This window comes from Entelurus aequoreus, linkage group LG06 (assembly GCF_033978785.1).
Source record: "Entelurus aequoreus isolate RoL-2023_Sb linkage group LG06, RoL_Eaeq_v1.1, whole genome shotgun sequence".
Classification (NCBI taxonomy): domain Eukaryota; kingdom Metazoa; phylum Chordata; class Actinopteri; order Syngnathiformes; family Syngnathidae; genus Entelurus; species Entelurus aequoreus.
In genome coordinates, this window is record NC_084736.1 from 23374301 (window position 1) to 23391457 (window position 17157).

The 17157-nt window shown below is 38.0% G+C and overlaps 1 protein-coding gene across 3 annotated transcripts in view; it reads left to right on the forward strand.

The window, feature by feature from the left end:
- Positions 1-17157, forward strand: part of tmem104 (transmembrane protein 104) — a 102915-nt gene that overhangs the window by 74291 nt on the left and 11467 nt on the right. For all 3 annotated transcript variants that reach the window (XR_009826513.1, XM_062050315.1, XM_062050316.1), the window contains one exon: positions 12662-12755. Coding sequence is in view for 2 of the 3 variants with exons in the window: in XM_062050315.1 (XP_061906299.1) it covers positions 12662-12755 (94 nt within the window). In the remaining variant the exon portion in view is untranslated. The remainder of the gene's footprint in view (positions 1-12661; positions 12756-17157) is intronic.

Here is a 17157-nt window from a genome sequence, read left to right on the forward strand (position 1 = left end):
AATTATTTCCTTTCTTCCTTATTTCCTTCTGTTTCTTTTATTCTTTTCGTCATTCTTTTTCTTTTTTTTCCTTTCTTGTTGAACGCCTTCCTTCCTTCATTCTTTGTTTTCTTTCTTTCTTTCTTTCTTTCTTTCTTTCTTTCTTTCTTTCTTTCTTTCTTTCTTTCTTTCTTTCTTTCTTTCTTTCTTTCTTTCTTTCTTTCTTTCTTTCTTTCTTTCTTTCTTTCTTTCTTTCTTTCTTTCTTTCTTTCTTTCTTTCTTTATTTCCTTATGTTTCTTTCCTTCTTTGTTTCTGTCATTCCTTTGGTCATTCTTTGTCTTTTTCTTTTTTGCCTTCTTTGTTAAACGCCTTCCTTCCTTCCTTCCTTCTTTGTTTATTTTGTTCCTTTTTTCCTTTACCCCCCATTTTCCTTATTTTGTAATTCTTTCCATCCTTCATTTCTCTTTCTCTGTCTTCCTTTGTCCTCCCTTCCCCATAGCAGCATCTTTTGTCTCACTTGTCTCTCCTCACTGAACCACTTGACTGTTTTCGCCATTAGACGCTCTTTCCTTGTGTCTCCTGGGCGTTTATGGCCCATTTTGCACAGTCTATTTTTCACCAGTAGGTGCTCCTCACCCAGGAGATGTTTATCATGCACGGCTGTGATTTACCTCCTAATGTCCAGTAATCTATATGCATACATATTGAATGTGTGTGCCTACTCTCCGCTTGCTCCTTTGTGTCCTTAAGAGTAAAGTGAACTATTTGTTTTAGTGTGCATACAAAGACATCACGGCAAGATGTGGGCCATTTATCAGGAGTCACGGCAAGTCATGTCGCTGCCTAATGAATAATTTCTCCCTAATTCATTCTAATCATTTCCTGTGGGAAGAAAAGCAAATTGTGGATCATTCGCTGTGTAAATGAACAGCGGGGTCTTGTCCAAAAGCATTCAGGCTCTCCAGTGGAAGTTTATTAGACAAAGATAGATGAGGTGTGCAGTCTCTAAATATTTACACATCCAACAGCCTTTTTTTTAATCATGTCTTTCTTGCTTTTATGGAGGAAAACGGCCTGAAAATGAGTTTTATGCAAATTTGTGTCTGGATTTGAGATATTCATGTAAACAAAGTGAAGTGGTGCATTATTTTGGTGTTGTTGCCATGAGTAATAGGAAGTGCAGTATTTGTATGTTGTGACAAACCTTGGCATGACGTGCTTGGTAAGTCGGCCTGCTGACAGTTCACTTCTGCTCACATTAGCGTATGGAATGCAGATTAGTACGGGACACAAATGGCGAGGGGAGGTTGGGAATACGAGGATTTGGACGAGTAATCCTCGTCCTCTGTTTGATTGTTGTGTGATTACGGGTGTCCAGGCTGGTCCGACACATGGAGCTGCACAGGCACTTAGAGCGATCACCCGCTATTAACACCCTATCTCCCGTCCCAATAATTAACTTTCCTTCCGACGTCTGAGGAAACATCGGCCAAAACGCTTCCATGCACTTGGCAGTCTGTACTGGACTCGTGCGACTCTCGAACGTAAATTCGGCAAGTTTGAAGTTCAGAGGCCGGAGAACATCTGTCACGCTCCGTCGCGGCGTGTGGCCGACCATGCCAAAGCCGGCAGAAGAATATGCCGATTAATTACTGAAATGGGACGACGTATGTTGGCCAACTGTGACAGACGATGAAGAGACGAGTCCCAACACAACACTGGCGTGTGACAATTATGGTGAGCAGTGAGCCCTGAGTGTCGCTTAAATGTCTATCACGTCCTCTTAAGTCCAAAACACTGCAGAGTGATTGACAGCTGCAGCCCGAGCACAGAGTCGCCATTAAGAGGCTCGCTCGCCATCTCTAAGACCCGTTAATCTCTTACTGACAAATTACAAACTAGCCTTCCTTTTTTACAAATAGTTAAGTATAGCTGCGGGTTAAAAGAATAGTTTTTATAGTGACAATATGTATTATTATTGTTTCCGACAGCTAAAATTGTTCCTGCGTTTACACATAGATATCGTATTTTGGTCCAATATCCGTAAAAATACAAGCATGTGATTATACAGTATGTCTAACATTTTCAAGCCAAGGATCCCTGGTCTCAGCCAAAAGCAAGATCTACCCCTGCATCAACTGTATGTGTGTGTGTGTATATATATATATATATATATATATGTATATATATATATATATATATATATATACAGTGGGGCAAAAAAGTATTTAGTCAGTCACCCATTGACAATCAATGGGTGGCTGACTAAATACTTTTTTGCCCCACTGTATATATGTATATACATATGTATATGTATGTATATATATATATATATATATGTGTGTGTGTGTGTGTGTGTGTGTGTGTGTCTGAAACATGTTTCATCAGATTTTTGTGTTGTTTTTTTTAAAAGAAAAAGCTTTGTGTTATTATTAGCTGATGTCGGCCTTTAGTCTTTTTCTCATTGTGCTTTTTGCAAATTTTTGCTGGTTTTTTTGTTGTTGTAATATGCCAAGGGCCAATGACAAACGAGTCATGAGCCACAGATGGCCCCTGTGCCGCACTTTGGGCACCCCTGTTGCAGAAGCTAACTGTTTAAGGCCAATATAGTACTAGTACTGTTCTATATTTGTTCATTTTATGGTCACATATTGGACTCGAGTCAGCTTACATTAGCGCCGGATCTAGTAAAAGCAGCTGTTCACCTGGCGGGTTTTTCCTGTGTTATTAAGAGGGTATAAGCGGGGAAGTCCTTCTATAGCTGCCGTCTTGTTTTATATCGTATGAGTTCAATATCAATATTAGCCAATACTCAAGGCTACAATATCGAGATAAAGTTGTATCAGGACACCCTTACAACAGTATAAATAAATGATTTAGTTGTTGAATATTTAATTTAATGTTTATTTTCACTTTGTATAAATCATTTAGTAGCAGAATGACTTAATTTTAACAATTCGAGGACATGCTACAAATATCCAACTTTAATAACTTTATTGTAATTTTACAAATGAATACAATAGTTTGAACAAATAAGCGGTTACATTTCTTAGTATTTATTTTTGTCAGCTGAAAACACAATGATGATGAATTATTGGCCAAATAATTATCATTTATGTGCCATCATATTTTTGTTAGCTTTTGTTAGTTAGCATCTTGTTTATTAATTAATAATCTTTCATTGGTGTTTGCTCATTTCTGCAGACGTCAAGCCTCCTTTCTCCTAAAGATTTTTACCTTTACCTTCCCCTCAAAACTACTTCCTGCTTTATTGTTATGTGGAAGAAAGGCACCTCAGGGTCACGTAGCGAAGCGGCCTCAGACCCTTTGTAAACTTTTTTCAACACTTCCGCGGATCAGACGCCTCGTTAGCATTTAGCATCACTTCAAAGGTGAAGAGATGTCAGCGTAAAGAGCAATCTGATAAGTCTGCAAAGTTTCACCAGGTCAAATATTGGATGCCGCCATGCAGTCAGAGGTGTCCGTGTTCTCGCTCGTTAACTCCGCGCTATCATGGAAACAACATGACAGTCATTTGACTCTCCCTTCATTAGCCGACTGTTCGCTCGGAAATGTCTTCCTGTGTCACCTTGACACGCCATGTTTGCTCTAATGATTGTTAGCATGACCCACGCAACAAGATGGCTGCAAGTGTCAAATAATTAGAGTTGCGTACTTACACATACAAAGTCTGGAAGGCAGAAGCATATTAGAATGTATCCAGTAACAAACGTGTCCGCATCAATCAACTTACTGCTCAATAAATCATTGTGGCCACTAGGTTTCACAAAAAGAACCCAATTACCACTCCACTTCAATTTAAAGACAGCATAAGTCCATTCCAGACGGTTAATAATAAATAGGTTAGTGCTTTTCATACCTACCATTGTTCTGTGTTTGACTCATTTCACTTGATCAAACCTTTTCTTATAATCCACGCTACCATATAATAGATGTATGTTTGATTTCTGATGATATCATATTGCATCAAGGTCTGTATCACACAATATTTAAGGCTCCAACATCGGTATCGTATTTTTAAGGTGGAAAATGTATCAGGACACTCCTGGTATTTACAGTTGTAGTCTTCATTATATTGTTTGTACTATGATTGAAAGTTAAAGAAAAGTGTTAAAAGTCAGCAGAATGCCTTTAGAGAGTAAATAAGCTAATTAAAGGCTAAAGTGAAAGAGAAAAAAGCTGAAGTTGGATTAATGTCATTTTTGACACAAGCTTATTAGCATTAGCATGCACGGTTAAGTATCGACTCCCCTTTGATAATATTATCTTGATGTTTTTTCTACTTGAGTGTGTTCTTGGGTTTTGATTTACTTGCGTGACCTTTTAGGAGGAGCTAATAGGATGAAGCCCGGCGCTTGTATCCATCACTGCTTTGGTCACCTTTGCAGTTTCTCATCTCTGACTCAGCGTTTATTGCCTCTCAGTGAAGTGTGTGATTACGGCCGGCCAGGTGAAAGCCTCGGGACGCGTTATCCCGCTCGCTGTTGCCAAGGAGAAATGAAGCGTTCTTTGGAATATCCTCCTTGTCGCACGTGAAACATTCATTGGCCACCCTAAATAAGAAAATAGTTGAACATGTTTTTGAAGGTTACTCAGGCCTCTCCTTTGCTTTCCTTATCATCCTCTCCATAGAACCCGCCTTTCCTAGCGTTTCTCCATCCTTCATGTGAAGCAGCTTTTTTCTTTCACATGGAGACACGTCCTCTGAATGCTACTTTACAAGCCCAGCGTCTAGTAAACACTCTTATTGATCGTACACAAGTAGGAAAGCAGGGGTGTCTGAATTGCGGCCAGGGGGCCATTTGTGGCCCGCAGCAATTTTTTTAAATGGCCCGCGGCACATTGTAAATATACTATTAAAAAAAACCTAAATATAAAAAAGTGGGATAAAACAGCAAATAGGTGAAATGTAACGATAAAAACTCTAATAACACGAAGCCCCCATGCAGGCAGTTTTTTCTTAAAACTCTTTGCTCAAAAAATAATAATTAATCAAAATCAATGTTGTTATGAATTATTGAGCTATGCAAGGCACCAATTATTTCACATCAAATATTCCAAATTAAAATATTTTTTTGGGAAAATATTGCATATTGGGGACGGCGTGGTGAAGTTGGTAGAGTGGCCGTGCCAGCAATCGGAGGGTTGCTGGTTACTGGGGTTCAATCCCCACCTTCTACCATCCTAGTCACGTCTGTTGTGTCTTTGGGCAAGACACTTCACCCTTGCTCCTGATGGCTGCTGGTTAGCGCCTTGCATGGCAGCTCCCGCCATCAGTGTGTGAATGTGTGTGTGAATGGGTGAATGTGGAAATACTGTCAAAGCGCTTTGAGTACCTTGAAGGTAGAAAAGCGCTATTACAAGTATAACCCATTTATCATTTATCATATTGTGTGCCTTTCCTATCATATAAAAAAACAAAGTTTTCTTTGACAAAAAGGGCAGAAAACAAACAAACATAAAACATTTTTTTTAAACTTACAACCAACAGATAGATCTGAAGTTGATCTAGAGACTCAAGTGTTGAAAGTAAAAAAAAAAATTAAAAAAGTGTGACATTAACAATTTAATGAGTGGATTCCTAAAAAATTTAGTGGTACTTTGTTTTATTTTTTAACTGTCATTGCTGAAACATTTAAATCAATGTTATGAATTATTGACCTATTTAAGGCTCTAATAAGTTCTCATCAAATGTTCCACTTTGAAATATTTTCATGGGGAAAATATTGAATATTAATAGTCTATCCATCCATCCATCTACTTCCGCTTATCCGAGGTCGGGTCGCAGGGGCAGCAGCCTAAGCAAGGAAGCCCAGACTTCCCTCTCCCCAGCCACTTCGTCCAGCTCCTCCTGGGGGATCCCGAGGCGTTCCCAGGTCAGCCGGGAAACATAGTCTACCCAACGTGTCCTGGGTCTTCCCCGTGGCCTCCTACCGGTCGGACGTGCCCGAAACAGCTCCCTAGGGAGGCGTTCAGGTGGCATCCTGACCAGATGCCCGAACCACATAGTATTAATATTAATGTTTTCTTTGACAAAAAGAACATAAACATAAAAAAAAAAACGTTCTATTGACAGACCTGAAGTTGACCTAGAGATTTAAGCCTTGAATAATTAAAATAAAAGTTACATATATAGTTTTTTTAAACACTTTTATGACTGAGACCCTCCCGGGTCCCCGTAACCAAACTTGAAGGGAGCCCTGAGAGTTTAAAAAAAAAAAAAAAAAAAAAAGGTTAAATATATAGAAAAACATTTTTTTCTTCTAAAACTTAGTGGGTGCGGCTTATGTCCGAGTGCGCTCTATACTTTGAAAAATACGGTATATCCTTCCTAAAATGGTTACTTGCAATATGATGATTATTACATTATAAACACTGTATAGTTATTGTTTATTTTGTTCAGTTTATGAGCAGCATGTAGACAAATGCTCTGAGTTTGTCTGCATATTAAATTATTGCATATTGTAATAATGTTTGTGACCTTCAGACAGTCTAAAAGTAACATGTCTTCCTTGTCTCGTTATTTTGCAGGTTTATGCATTTTCATGTCTAAAATATAAAAATCGCTAATCACAGTTTTGGAGAGAAAAATCGCAATGAGCTTTTTCCTCAAATTCGTGCACCCCTGGTGACAATACTGAAAAAAAGCAGGTGTCCATATATTTTTTGCACGTTAGTATTGACTTGGTAAGGAAGTATCAATACTACAAATCCTACATGAGTTCTAACCATGTTTTCAGGTACCAAGGTAATAACCGACAAATATCGCGTCCTGATGAGAGAGGCGACATGAAGCCGGTGGTCTGAAACACACTTAAGCATCTCCGTGGTCGTTTGTAGGAAATCATGTTTTTTCTGGGATGATTAGTTAGTCACTGGTCCTCCACATGGCTCACAACTTGATGACTCAACGGGATCCATTTTCCTCTGGCAGATCATTTGCACCACATATGAAACTTGGGCTGCTACTGACCCGCTTCCACTGCCAGGTGCCTTCTTGCAGGTGTTTGTGAAGATACACTTGACTGGACTGCTGTGTCCTGAGGGTGATTCGCTTTGGAAGTGTCCTCTTGATTCATGGGAGGTCCACACATTCATCAGTCATGTGACCCCGCATACCACCATTACGCTTTTTACCCTCAATAGCACATGACTTGGTACCAGATTACTTCACTCATTACAGCAGTTGGTTTTATCCTATTTCAGCTAAAATATTTCAGCGGACCAGCTTGTTAAGTGGTACTAAATGTTGTATTTGAATAGAGACCGAGCGATTATCTGCCACGCTCAATGAACAAATAGTAATGACTTCCATCCCCTCTGGGATGCAAACACAAAGGCTTCCAGATGATCCCAATATTGACGTTTTCTATCACAAGGCACACATTGACTCGGGCCTTGTTCACACTGCAGGTCAAATCTGATTTTTTGCCCCTACTTGACCTGTATCTGATTTTTTCCACGTCAATGTGAATAGTACGATTCTGAGTTGAGCTTTTTCGTAGGAGGCTATAGATCGGGTATGTATGCCATGTAGGGATGCAACGATCCGTCGACATTGTCGACAATAAATTTTGCTGCCAACAAATACGTTTGTCAACATACTCGTGACGTCATCAATCGCGAGTCAGCACCGCTACTCGCATTAACATCGTGGGTGAAAACATGTAAAATGTGGTGATATTTCAACCTATTCTTGTTAAAAACATGCTCATTTTGCAAAGCATATCTTGTTTTTATGACACTATATCAGTGATATGTTAGCATTTAAGGCGGAGAATGTCAGACATCTGCAGGATGCGGTCTCAACTCTGTAAGATTGTTAGCTTGTACCTTGCTAACCAGCTGACAAGAGTGAGGCAAAGTTGTGTGAAACATTGATTAAAGTATCATTTCAGCCAAAGTCCGCTACCTTAACTTTGTCTTCATCAATTCAAGGACTTACGCAAGCAGCGGAAATTTGCAATGCAATGAAGAAAGGCACAATAACGAACGTCAATCGCACGCGCACACAAAACATTTGGCACCAATGCTCAGGTTTCGTAAGATTAAACATACAATCTATTAGGTAGCTAACAGGTTGAGAAAAAAATCAATGATACAATTATGTGCATTGAGTCTATTAGATTGCTAAAAATGCCAGGATTTAATCAATAATCAATAATAAATTAGTGTGCAGCTTTTTAAACACTTCATCAAAAAATAATTTTCTTTTTGAGCAAGTTTTATAGTTTTGTTGTTTTATTGTTTGTTCTTATTGCTGCTTTTTTAACTGTCCTTTTTTTACATTATAAAAAATACTTGTTTTTTTTTACTTTTCCTGTCCTTACTTTTAAATGGATACAAGTTTAATTATTTACATTTTTGTAACAGCCTAATGAGCAGCATAATTACATCATGAATAAATGTTTATGAATTAGTCATCTTGTTGTTTGTGAGCACATGCCTAAAAATATCTCAAGCTGAATTTAAAAGTTGATGGCAAATTAGAGTCACTGAATGTGTTATAATCTAGTCGACTAATTGTTAAGATAGTCGATGACTAATCGACTATCAAAATAGTCGTTAGTTGCAGTGTGAAGGCAAATTACCACTTCCCTAACATGACATCTTTACACAGCAATTGATATTATCTTAAAAACATTTCAGTGGACCAGCTTTTTAAGTGGCACTAAAAGTTGTATTTGAATAGAGATCGACCGATTATTTGGCATTTTGATGTTTATCATTATCAGCCTTTTTATTTTATTGAGCTTTTTTACGTTTTTTTTTTTTTTTGCTACAACATACTTGCATCAGCCGATATAATATATACACATATGATCGCAGTATTTTGTGTTTGAAAAAAATAAAATACAAATAGTTAGGTGGTAAGAAGCACTGCATGGTCTGCATGAGAAAAGTTCCCTTTTTGCTGGAGCCCATTTTTAAAAAGAAAAATCTATCCATCCATCCATTTTCTACCGCTTGTCCCTTTCGGGATCGCGGGGGGCGCTGGAGCCTATCTCAGCTGCATTTCGGGCGGAAGGCGGGGTATACCCTGGACAAGTCGCCATCTCATCACAGGGCCAACACAGATAGACAGACAACATTCACAAAATCATTCAAGAAAATAAATGACACTTATTGTTAATTATTCTCACCAAATATTTGATATCTGAAAGGGTATTTATTTGAGGTCTTGTGAGAATTCTTCTACAGTCTGCTCAGCTGCGCTCACACGGCCACGCCCTCCTTTCTCTCCCTCTAAAGTAGTGCTGGTCTCTTGTAGTATGTCTCCTCTGCTTACATGTCAAAACTTTTCATTTTTGCCAGGAAAACCATATTTTGACGTTCTTTCCTGGCATATGCCCGGGCCTGTTTAGTTTTTATTGGCTATTGCAACAAAGAAGTCCCTCGACAAGCCTCCGTCTGCAGCACTCGGGAGCGTGGGTCATTAAAGGAGCGCGCAGAGTTTCATGTTCTGTTATTCAATCAAATAACGCAGCAGATATGGGTGGACATGAGGACAAAAGAAAAGATATCTCTGCCAAAAATCCAAACAAATATCTTGACAAATAGGAGATTATTTGTTTAAGTACAGAAGAGCAGGCAGCAGCTCACACATTCTCATACTTTCTGTGACATCCAGGAAGAAATTATGTCAGCCATCTTGAAAAATGTCTCAACTATATAATCTACGTGCAGGAGCCCAAAATAGTTTTTATTAAAATACTCGCAATATTTCAGGATTCGTCACGACAAAACTTTACAATGTATCCATAAACTGTTATAAATTGTATAAAACTGAGTAGATGGCGAGTTATTGTGATGTAGAGAAACGCCATATTTGCCAAATTTTGAAATGCAAATGTTGATGCTCCTCTTAGACACGCATAATTAAGGTGTTTAATGTTTTTGCTGCTAAATTAACCACAACATTAGCGCAGCATAAAACTGGTTCCACGTTTCAAAAAAAAATTATGTTCAAATAACTTAAAGCTTTGTCCAGCTGTTAACTGAGGTGTACTATTCATGTTTTAAAAAAACTTTTACTGCAAATGAATATCTGCTCCAAATATCAATTATCGGCCTCTTTGACTACTAGTAATCCATCGGAAAAAAATATAATCGGTCGATGGCTATATTTGAAGCAGTGTAACGCAACAATACTTCAGCAAAAAAAAGCAGCCATTGATTGCTCTCTTCCTAACGCATGGTTATTGTATCCTTCTGCTCAGCCTTACAAAGATAAATAAGCACCAGGTGTCACCATTACTCTGCAGATTTATGTTGTTTGCGCTCACATTCATACACCACCTTGCTGGTGCATACCACAGCTGACCTCTCGTCTTTAGCGGGGCTTTCATCATACTGTCCCACACCACTAAAAATACTGTACTTTTGCAATGTGGCCGTTTTATTACACTGCTGGGACGAAGGGAAAGAGATCATGTGACCCAGAGTCTGCACGGAGACGCAATGATGTCACACGCTGATGACGGAGGACAGACGGAATTAGAGCCGGAGCTGATCTGCTGCCTCTGATGGCAGCTGGTGATAAAGAAAGCTGCTGATAGGCAATCAGTTGTTTGGACTGTGGATGTACTCACCTTGCCGTCTACTTTACTTTGGAGTGTGGCCAAAGGGTTTTAATAGACCTTGGCTTAACCCAGGGGTGTCCAAACATTTTCACTGAGGGCCACACACTGAAAAATTAAAGCATGCGGGGAAGCCATTGTAATAGTTTTAATTTTCAAAACCAATTCAACATGTGTGTTTGTGTGTGTGTGTTAAGTTTGGTCCCAGGGACCCAGAAGGGTCTCAATCATAAAATGTAAAAATGTTTTCATATATTAATTTTTTTTACTTAATGCTCAAATCTCTTGATCAACTTCCGATCGGTCCGTCAATACAAATATTGTTTTTAAATGTTTTCTTTTAATATTTTATGCCCTTTCTGTCAAAACTTTGTTTTAATGGCAAAAACACAAAATATGCAATATTTTCCCTTAAAAAATTCAGCTTGGAATATTTGAATATATATAAATAAGTCAATAATTCATAACGTTGATATTAATTTTTGAGTTTAAAAAATATTAAGTTCCAATACATTTTTGGGTACACAAAAGGGCTCCACTCATGAAAGTGTTTAAAGTAAGTCATGCAGTTTTATTTTGTTTACCTTTAACACTTAAATCAGGCATATGATTTTTCCGTCTATAGTCGGAAATCCGTCTTTCTTATCTCTGTAAAAATATTGTAAAAATATTTTCCCTTTGTCTTGTTTTTTCCGACCTACAATGTGTGTTAAAATCTTGATCCGCCTCTTTGCCATACCTGCCAACAACTACGGTTTTCCCGTAATGAGTACGGTTTTTGATAATCCAGTGGTAAAAACTACGGTTTTCTATTAAAAATTATTAACTTAAAAATCGAAGCTGCGTCGCGAAGCAACTCCACAGGCGGGGGACAAAATATACGGGAACCTCAATGATGATTGGTTGGTTTACGTATAATAAAATCCGGGATTGGTTGGTTGGTTTACAATGATGAGTCACGATTGGTTGAGATTAGTGCAAAACATTACAGGCGAGTCATCGAACCAGGAAGAGAAATCACGACAGACACGCACATCCCAAATGACGACGAGAAAAGAGGGACTATTCAAGCGGGCAATTTATATATTAAAAAAAACAGTGTAAGATGACAGAAGGATGCTCTTCCTTATATTTTTCTTTTAGCGATGTAGACGACGTCCAGGAAACCCACAATGCGTGTACCTGGCCACATTTGGACAAATGTATGCGTCTGGATAAAACAATGCCCAATACATTCATTTGAGTTGTTTACCATGTAAGCCCAAATCAAAACTGCTCCTGACATGGCAGACGTGGAATACACATTTAAGAACACACATGATTGTGGCAGACATGTGATGACTTTTGCTACAATATAGCCTGTCTAAATCCTACATTTAATTTTCTTTGTTTTTTTAGAACAAAACAGTAGCTGACATTTGTTCATTTTTTGGACTGTTTATATTTTGACATTGAATATTTAAATAATTTTGAAACATAAACAACATGACTTGTCCCCCCACCTGCGGCCCCCAGACCTCGGGCTTATTTTCAGTCTTTTTCATTAAGTTCAAATCACATGCCTGTCTAGATCAATTTCAGATCTATCCGTCGATTAAAGTTTAAAAAAAAAAAAGTTTTATGTTTGTTTTATGCAATTTTTGTCAAAGAAAACTTTTGTTTATATGGCAAACACAAAATATACAATATTTCCCCCCAAAAAATATGTCAAAGTGGAATATTTGATGTGAAGAATTTAAGTCTTGAGTAGGTCAATAATTTATAACACTGATTTTGATTCATTATTATTTTTTGAGCAATGACTGATTTAAAGAAAAAACAGCTTGCATTGCAGCTTTGTGTTATTAGAGTCAACATCGCAACATTTTCTAGTTACATTTCACCTGTTTCCAATTTTTAAATGTTTTAATCGTATTTTTAAAATGTTCCACAGGCCATTAAAAAAACTAAGGGGCGGGCCAAAAATGGGCCCCTGGCCGCATTTTGGTCACCTCTGGCCTAACTTGAAAAAAGGAAAATACTGTAAAAAGTGCAATGTTAGTGTCACAATATTACATCCTGTCTTCTTTATTTGTTGCAGAGCATCTTCACTGTTCTGTTGGGACCCTTCACTTTTTTCAACGCTCAGAAGACCAAATATCTTCAGATCCTCACCTCACTCATGCGATGGATTGGTAAGCAAAGCTCTAACATATCATCCCTCTAATTTGATAATAATAAATAGTAATAGAGATGTCCGATAATGGCTTTTTTGCCCATATCCGATATTCCGATATTGTCTAACTCTTAATTACCGATTCCGATATCAACCGATACCGATATATACAGTCGTGGAATTAACACATTATTATGCCTAATTTTGTTGTGATGCCCCGCTGGATGCATTAAACAATGTAACAAGGTTATCCAAAATAATAAGTTGATTGGCAACACTAAATTGGCCCTAGTGTGTGAATGTGAGCGTGAATGTTGTCTGTCTATCTGTGTTGGCCCTGCGATGAGGTGGCGACTTGTCCAGGGTGTACCCCGCCTTCCGCCCGATTGTAGCTGAGATAGGCTCCAGCGCCCCCCGCGACCCCGAAGGGAATAAGCGGTAGAAAATGGATGGATGGAAGTTATGGAAAAAAATGCCAACATGGCACTGCCATATTTATTAGGGGTGTGGGAAAAAATTGATTCAAATTCAAATCGTGATTCTCACGTTGTGCAATTCAGTATCGATTCTCATTTTTTAAAAATCTATTTTTTTTAATTTTTTAATTAATCAATCCAACAAAACAATACACAGCAATTCCATAACAATGCAATCCAATTCCAAAACCAAACCCGGCCCAGCAACACTCAGAACTGCAATAAACAGAGCAATTGAGAGGAGACACAAACACGACACAGAACAATCCAAAAGTAGTGAAACAAAAATAAATATTATCAACAACAGTATCAATATTAGTTACAATTTCAACATAGCAGTGATTAAAGATCCCTCATTGACATTATCATTAGACATTTATAAAAAATAAATAAATATATATATATGAAAATGAACAATAGTGTCACAGTGGCTTACACTTGCATCACATCTCATAAGCTTGACAACACACTGTGTCCAATATTTTTACAAAGGTAAAATAAGTCATATTTTTGGTTCATTTAATAGTTGAAACAAATTTACATTATTGCAATCAGTTGATAAAACATTGTCCTTTACAATTATAAAAGCTTTTTACAAAAATCTACTACTCTGCTTGCATGTCAGCAGACTGGGGTAGATCCTGCTGAAATCCTATGTATTGAATGAATAGAGAATCCTTTTGAATTGTAAAAATATTGTTTTTGAATCGAGAATCGCGTTGAATCAAAAAAAATTTGATTTCTAATCGAATCGTAACCCCAAGAATCGATATTGAATCGAATCGTGGGACACCCGAAGATTTGCAGCCCTATATATATATATATATATATATATATACATATATATATATATATGTATATATATATATATATGTATATATATATATATATATATATATATGTATATATATATATGTTTATATATATATATATATATATAGTAATGTTAAGAAAAAGTATAGATTTTTTTTTCCCACTCGTACTCACCTCTGCATCCTTCTCATACTGTATAGTCTACGTAATCATTCTAGCTAAAAAAAACATGACTTATTAGTTTATTGCTATATTAATGTGCACACACACACATGCACGCGCACAAGTCCATACATATACACTCATTACTTACTGTACATACATAAATACACTTGTCACATGCAGTACAGGCCAAAAGTTTGGACACACCTTCTCCTCATTCAGTGCGTTTTCTTTATTTTCCTGACTATTTACATTGTCACTGAAGGCATCAAAACTATGCTTCAAAAGCACAACTGTGAAGTGAAAACCCTTTCAGGTGACTACCTCTTGAAGCTCATCGAGAGAATGCCAAGAGTGTGCAAAAAAGTAATCAGAGCAAAGGGTGGCTATTTTGAAGAAACTAGAATATAAAACATGTTTTCAGTTATTTCACCTTTTTGTGTCAAGTACATAACTCCACATGTGTTCATTCCTTGTTTTGATGCCTTCAGTGACAATCTACAATGTAAATAGTCATGAAATAAAGAAAACGCATTGAATGAGAAGGTGTGTCCAAACTATTGGCCTGTACTGTATGTATAGTAATGTTAGGAAAAAGTATTGCGACATATTGTCGTATCAATATTTTTTTCCACCTCATACTCCTCTCTGCATCCTTCTCATACTGTATAGTTTACGTAATCATTCTAGCTAACCAACCATGAATTATTAGTTTATTGCTATGTTAATGTACACACACGCGTACATACACACACATACATTTATACACACGCACACAAGTACATACAAACACTCACCTACAGTACATACATACATACATACACTTGTCTCATACAGTACATACATACATACTTGTCACATACAGTACAGTACGTACATACATTCGTCACACAGTACGTACGTACGTACGTACGTACGTACGTACGTACATACATACATGCATACATACACTTGTCATATACAGTACATACATACACTTGTCACATACAGTATATACAGACATACATACACTTTTCACATACTGTACATACATACATCCACACATACACTTGTCACATACGGTACATACATACATACATCCATACATACACTTGTCACATACGGTACATGCATACATCCATACATACACTTGTCACATACGGTACATACAGACATACATGCACTTGTCACATACGGTACATACATCCATACATACACTTGTCACAAACGGTACATACATACGTCCCCCACCTCCAATGAGCCCTTTTTCCCATTACCACATGTTTTCAGTGTCCCCTCTCCCTCCAGTTGTGGCGCTCAGGTCCGTCCATCACGTTTGGGTCCTGCTCCGTGTCTTGCCCTGCCATCTCCTCTCATTCCTCACCTTGACAGGCTTGACGGCCCATCGCAGCCTTGATTGGACTGTCACTCACGATGCCATGAAAGAAAATAAACTGCCCGTCCGAGTGGGGGTGGCGGTCGAAAGCCGCGGCCACAGAGCTATAGCGCCACATCTGTGAGCAAACACGCTCGCACTAAATAACACAACGAGGTGTTGTTTGCTCCACCTTTCAATCTTTGCCTTCATCCACTCATGGACGCCTCCATCTTCTGCGTCCTGCTAATTGATTGGCTGTGTCACCTCGTGAGTCTTTCCAGCACAGGCCTCATCCTTTTCACACGTCCAATGTTTACTTGGAATTAAAATGGTAGCATCCGTCTTGGAAATAATGAATTGTCCTCGTGCCATGCTGTGATTGGATCCCAATGGGACCCCTGGAGTGCTCAGCATACCTGCTCAGCTGGCTTTGCTTCCTTCCTGGTGTGATTGGACAGATGTAACGTGTGACCCAGCATTGGCCCTCTTACCCGCTGTCACCTGGCTACCGTGTCAGGGTTAAGGCTGGCGTGCTTTGGCTCCGCCTCCTGGCCTTGTCACGCCAGTTTTCAGTCAGCCCTTCCACCACTGTATCGTGTTAGTGTTCATTCAAACACAAGAACAACACTGACGCAAAGAGAAGACTGAATATTTTATCTTTAGGTACTTAACAATTCCATCCGATTCCTGAAGTGATGATTCGATTCAGAATTGATTCTCCATTCAACACGATTCTTGATTCAAACCGATTCTTGCAATTTATTATTTGGTGTAATAGTAATGAAATTTTATCAAAACAGGTTAGAAAAGCTCCTTCTGGTTGTATGGAGACGGTGTACAAAATGTTTGTACTGATTCTTATGAAAACATTTTTATTAGATTTTTGCTAATTATAAATCGGTTTAGAATCGGGATGAATAAAAATGTGAATAGATTTTTTTCGCGCACCCTTAATATGTTGTATTGTAGATCTGTCAGGAAGACCACCCTCTAAAGACCCCTGCAGGGCGCAGCGAGAGGCTTAGTTGATTTTGAGTGCTGGAGAGGTGGGGGCTTGGTTAACAACCTCCATTTTCATAGTATTGGCTTCCCTCCCCTCTGGGATGCAAACATTAAGGCCTCCAGGGGATCCCAATATCCACGTTGACATGTTCTATCATCAGGCAGTCACACATTGACTCAGTCATACTGTATGTCTGATGTTCCTCATTACACAGACACTCCAACACCTTGTAGATCAGAGATGTCTAGACTTTTTCCACCTAGGGCCACAAATTAAAAAATCAAAGCATGTGGGGGCAATTTTTGATATCTTTTATTTTTAAAACCAATACAATATATACCTTTTTTTTTAATTTATGACTTTTCCGACTCCCGGGGACTCGGAAAGGTCCCAGTCATAAAAATGTTAAAAATAGGTCATACACTTTTTTTTCTCAATGCTTATACCTCTAGATTAACTTCAGATATTACATTTTTAAAATGTTTTATGCTCTTTTTTTATTGTCAAAGAAACCTATTTATCTTATGGCAAAAACTAAAAATATGCAGTATTTTTCCCCAAAAATATTTCCAGAGTGGAATTATTTTATGTTAATTGGAGAGAGGTCAAT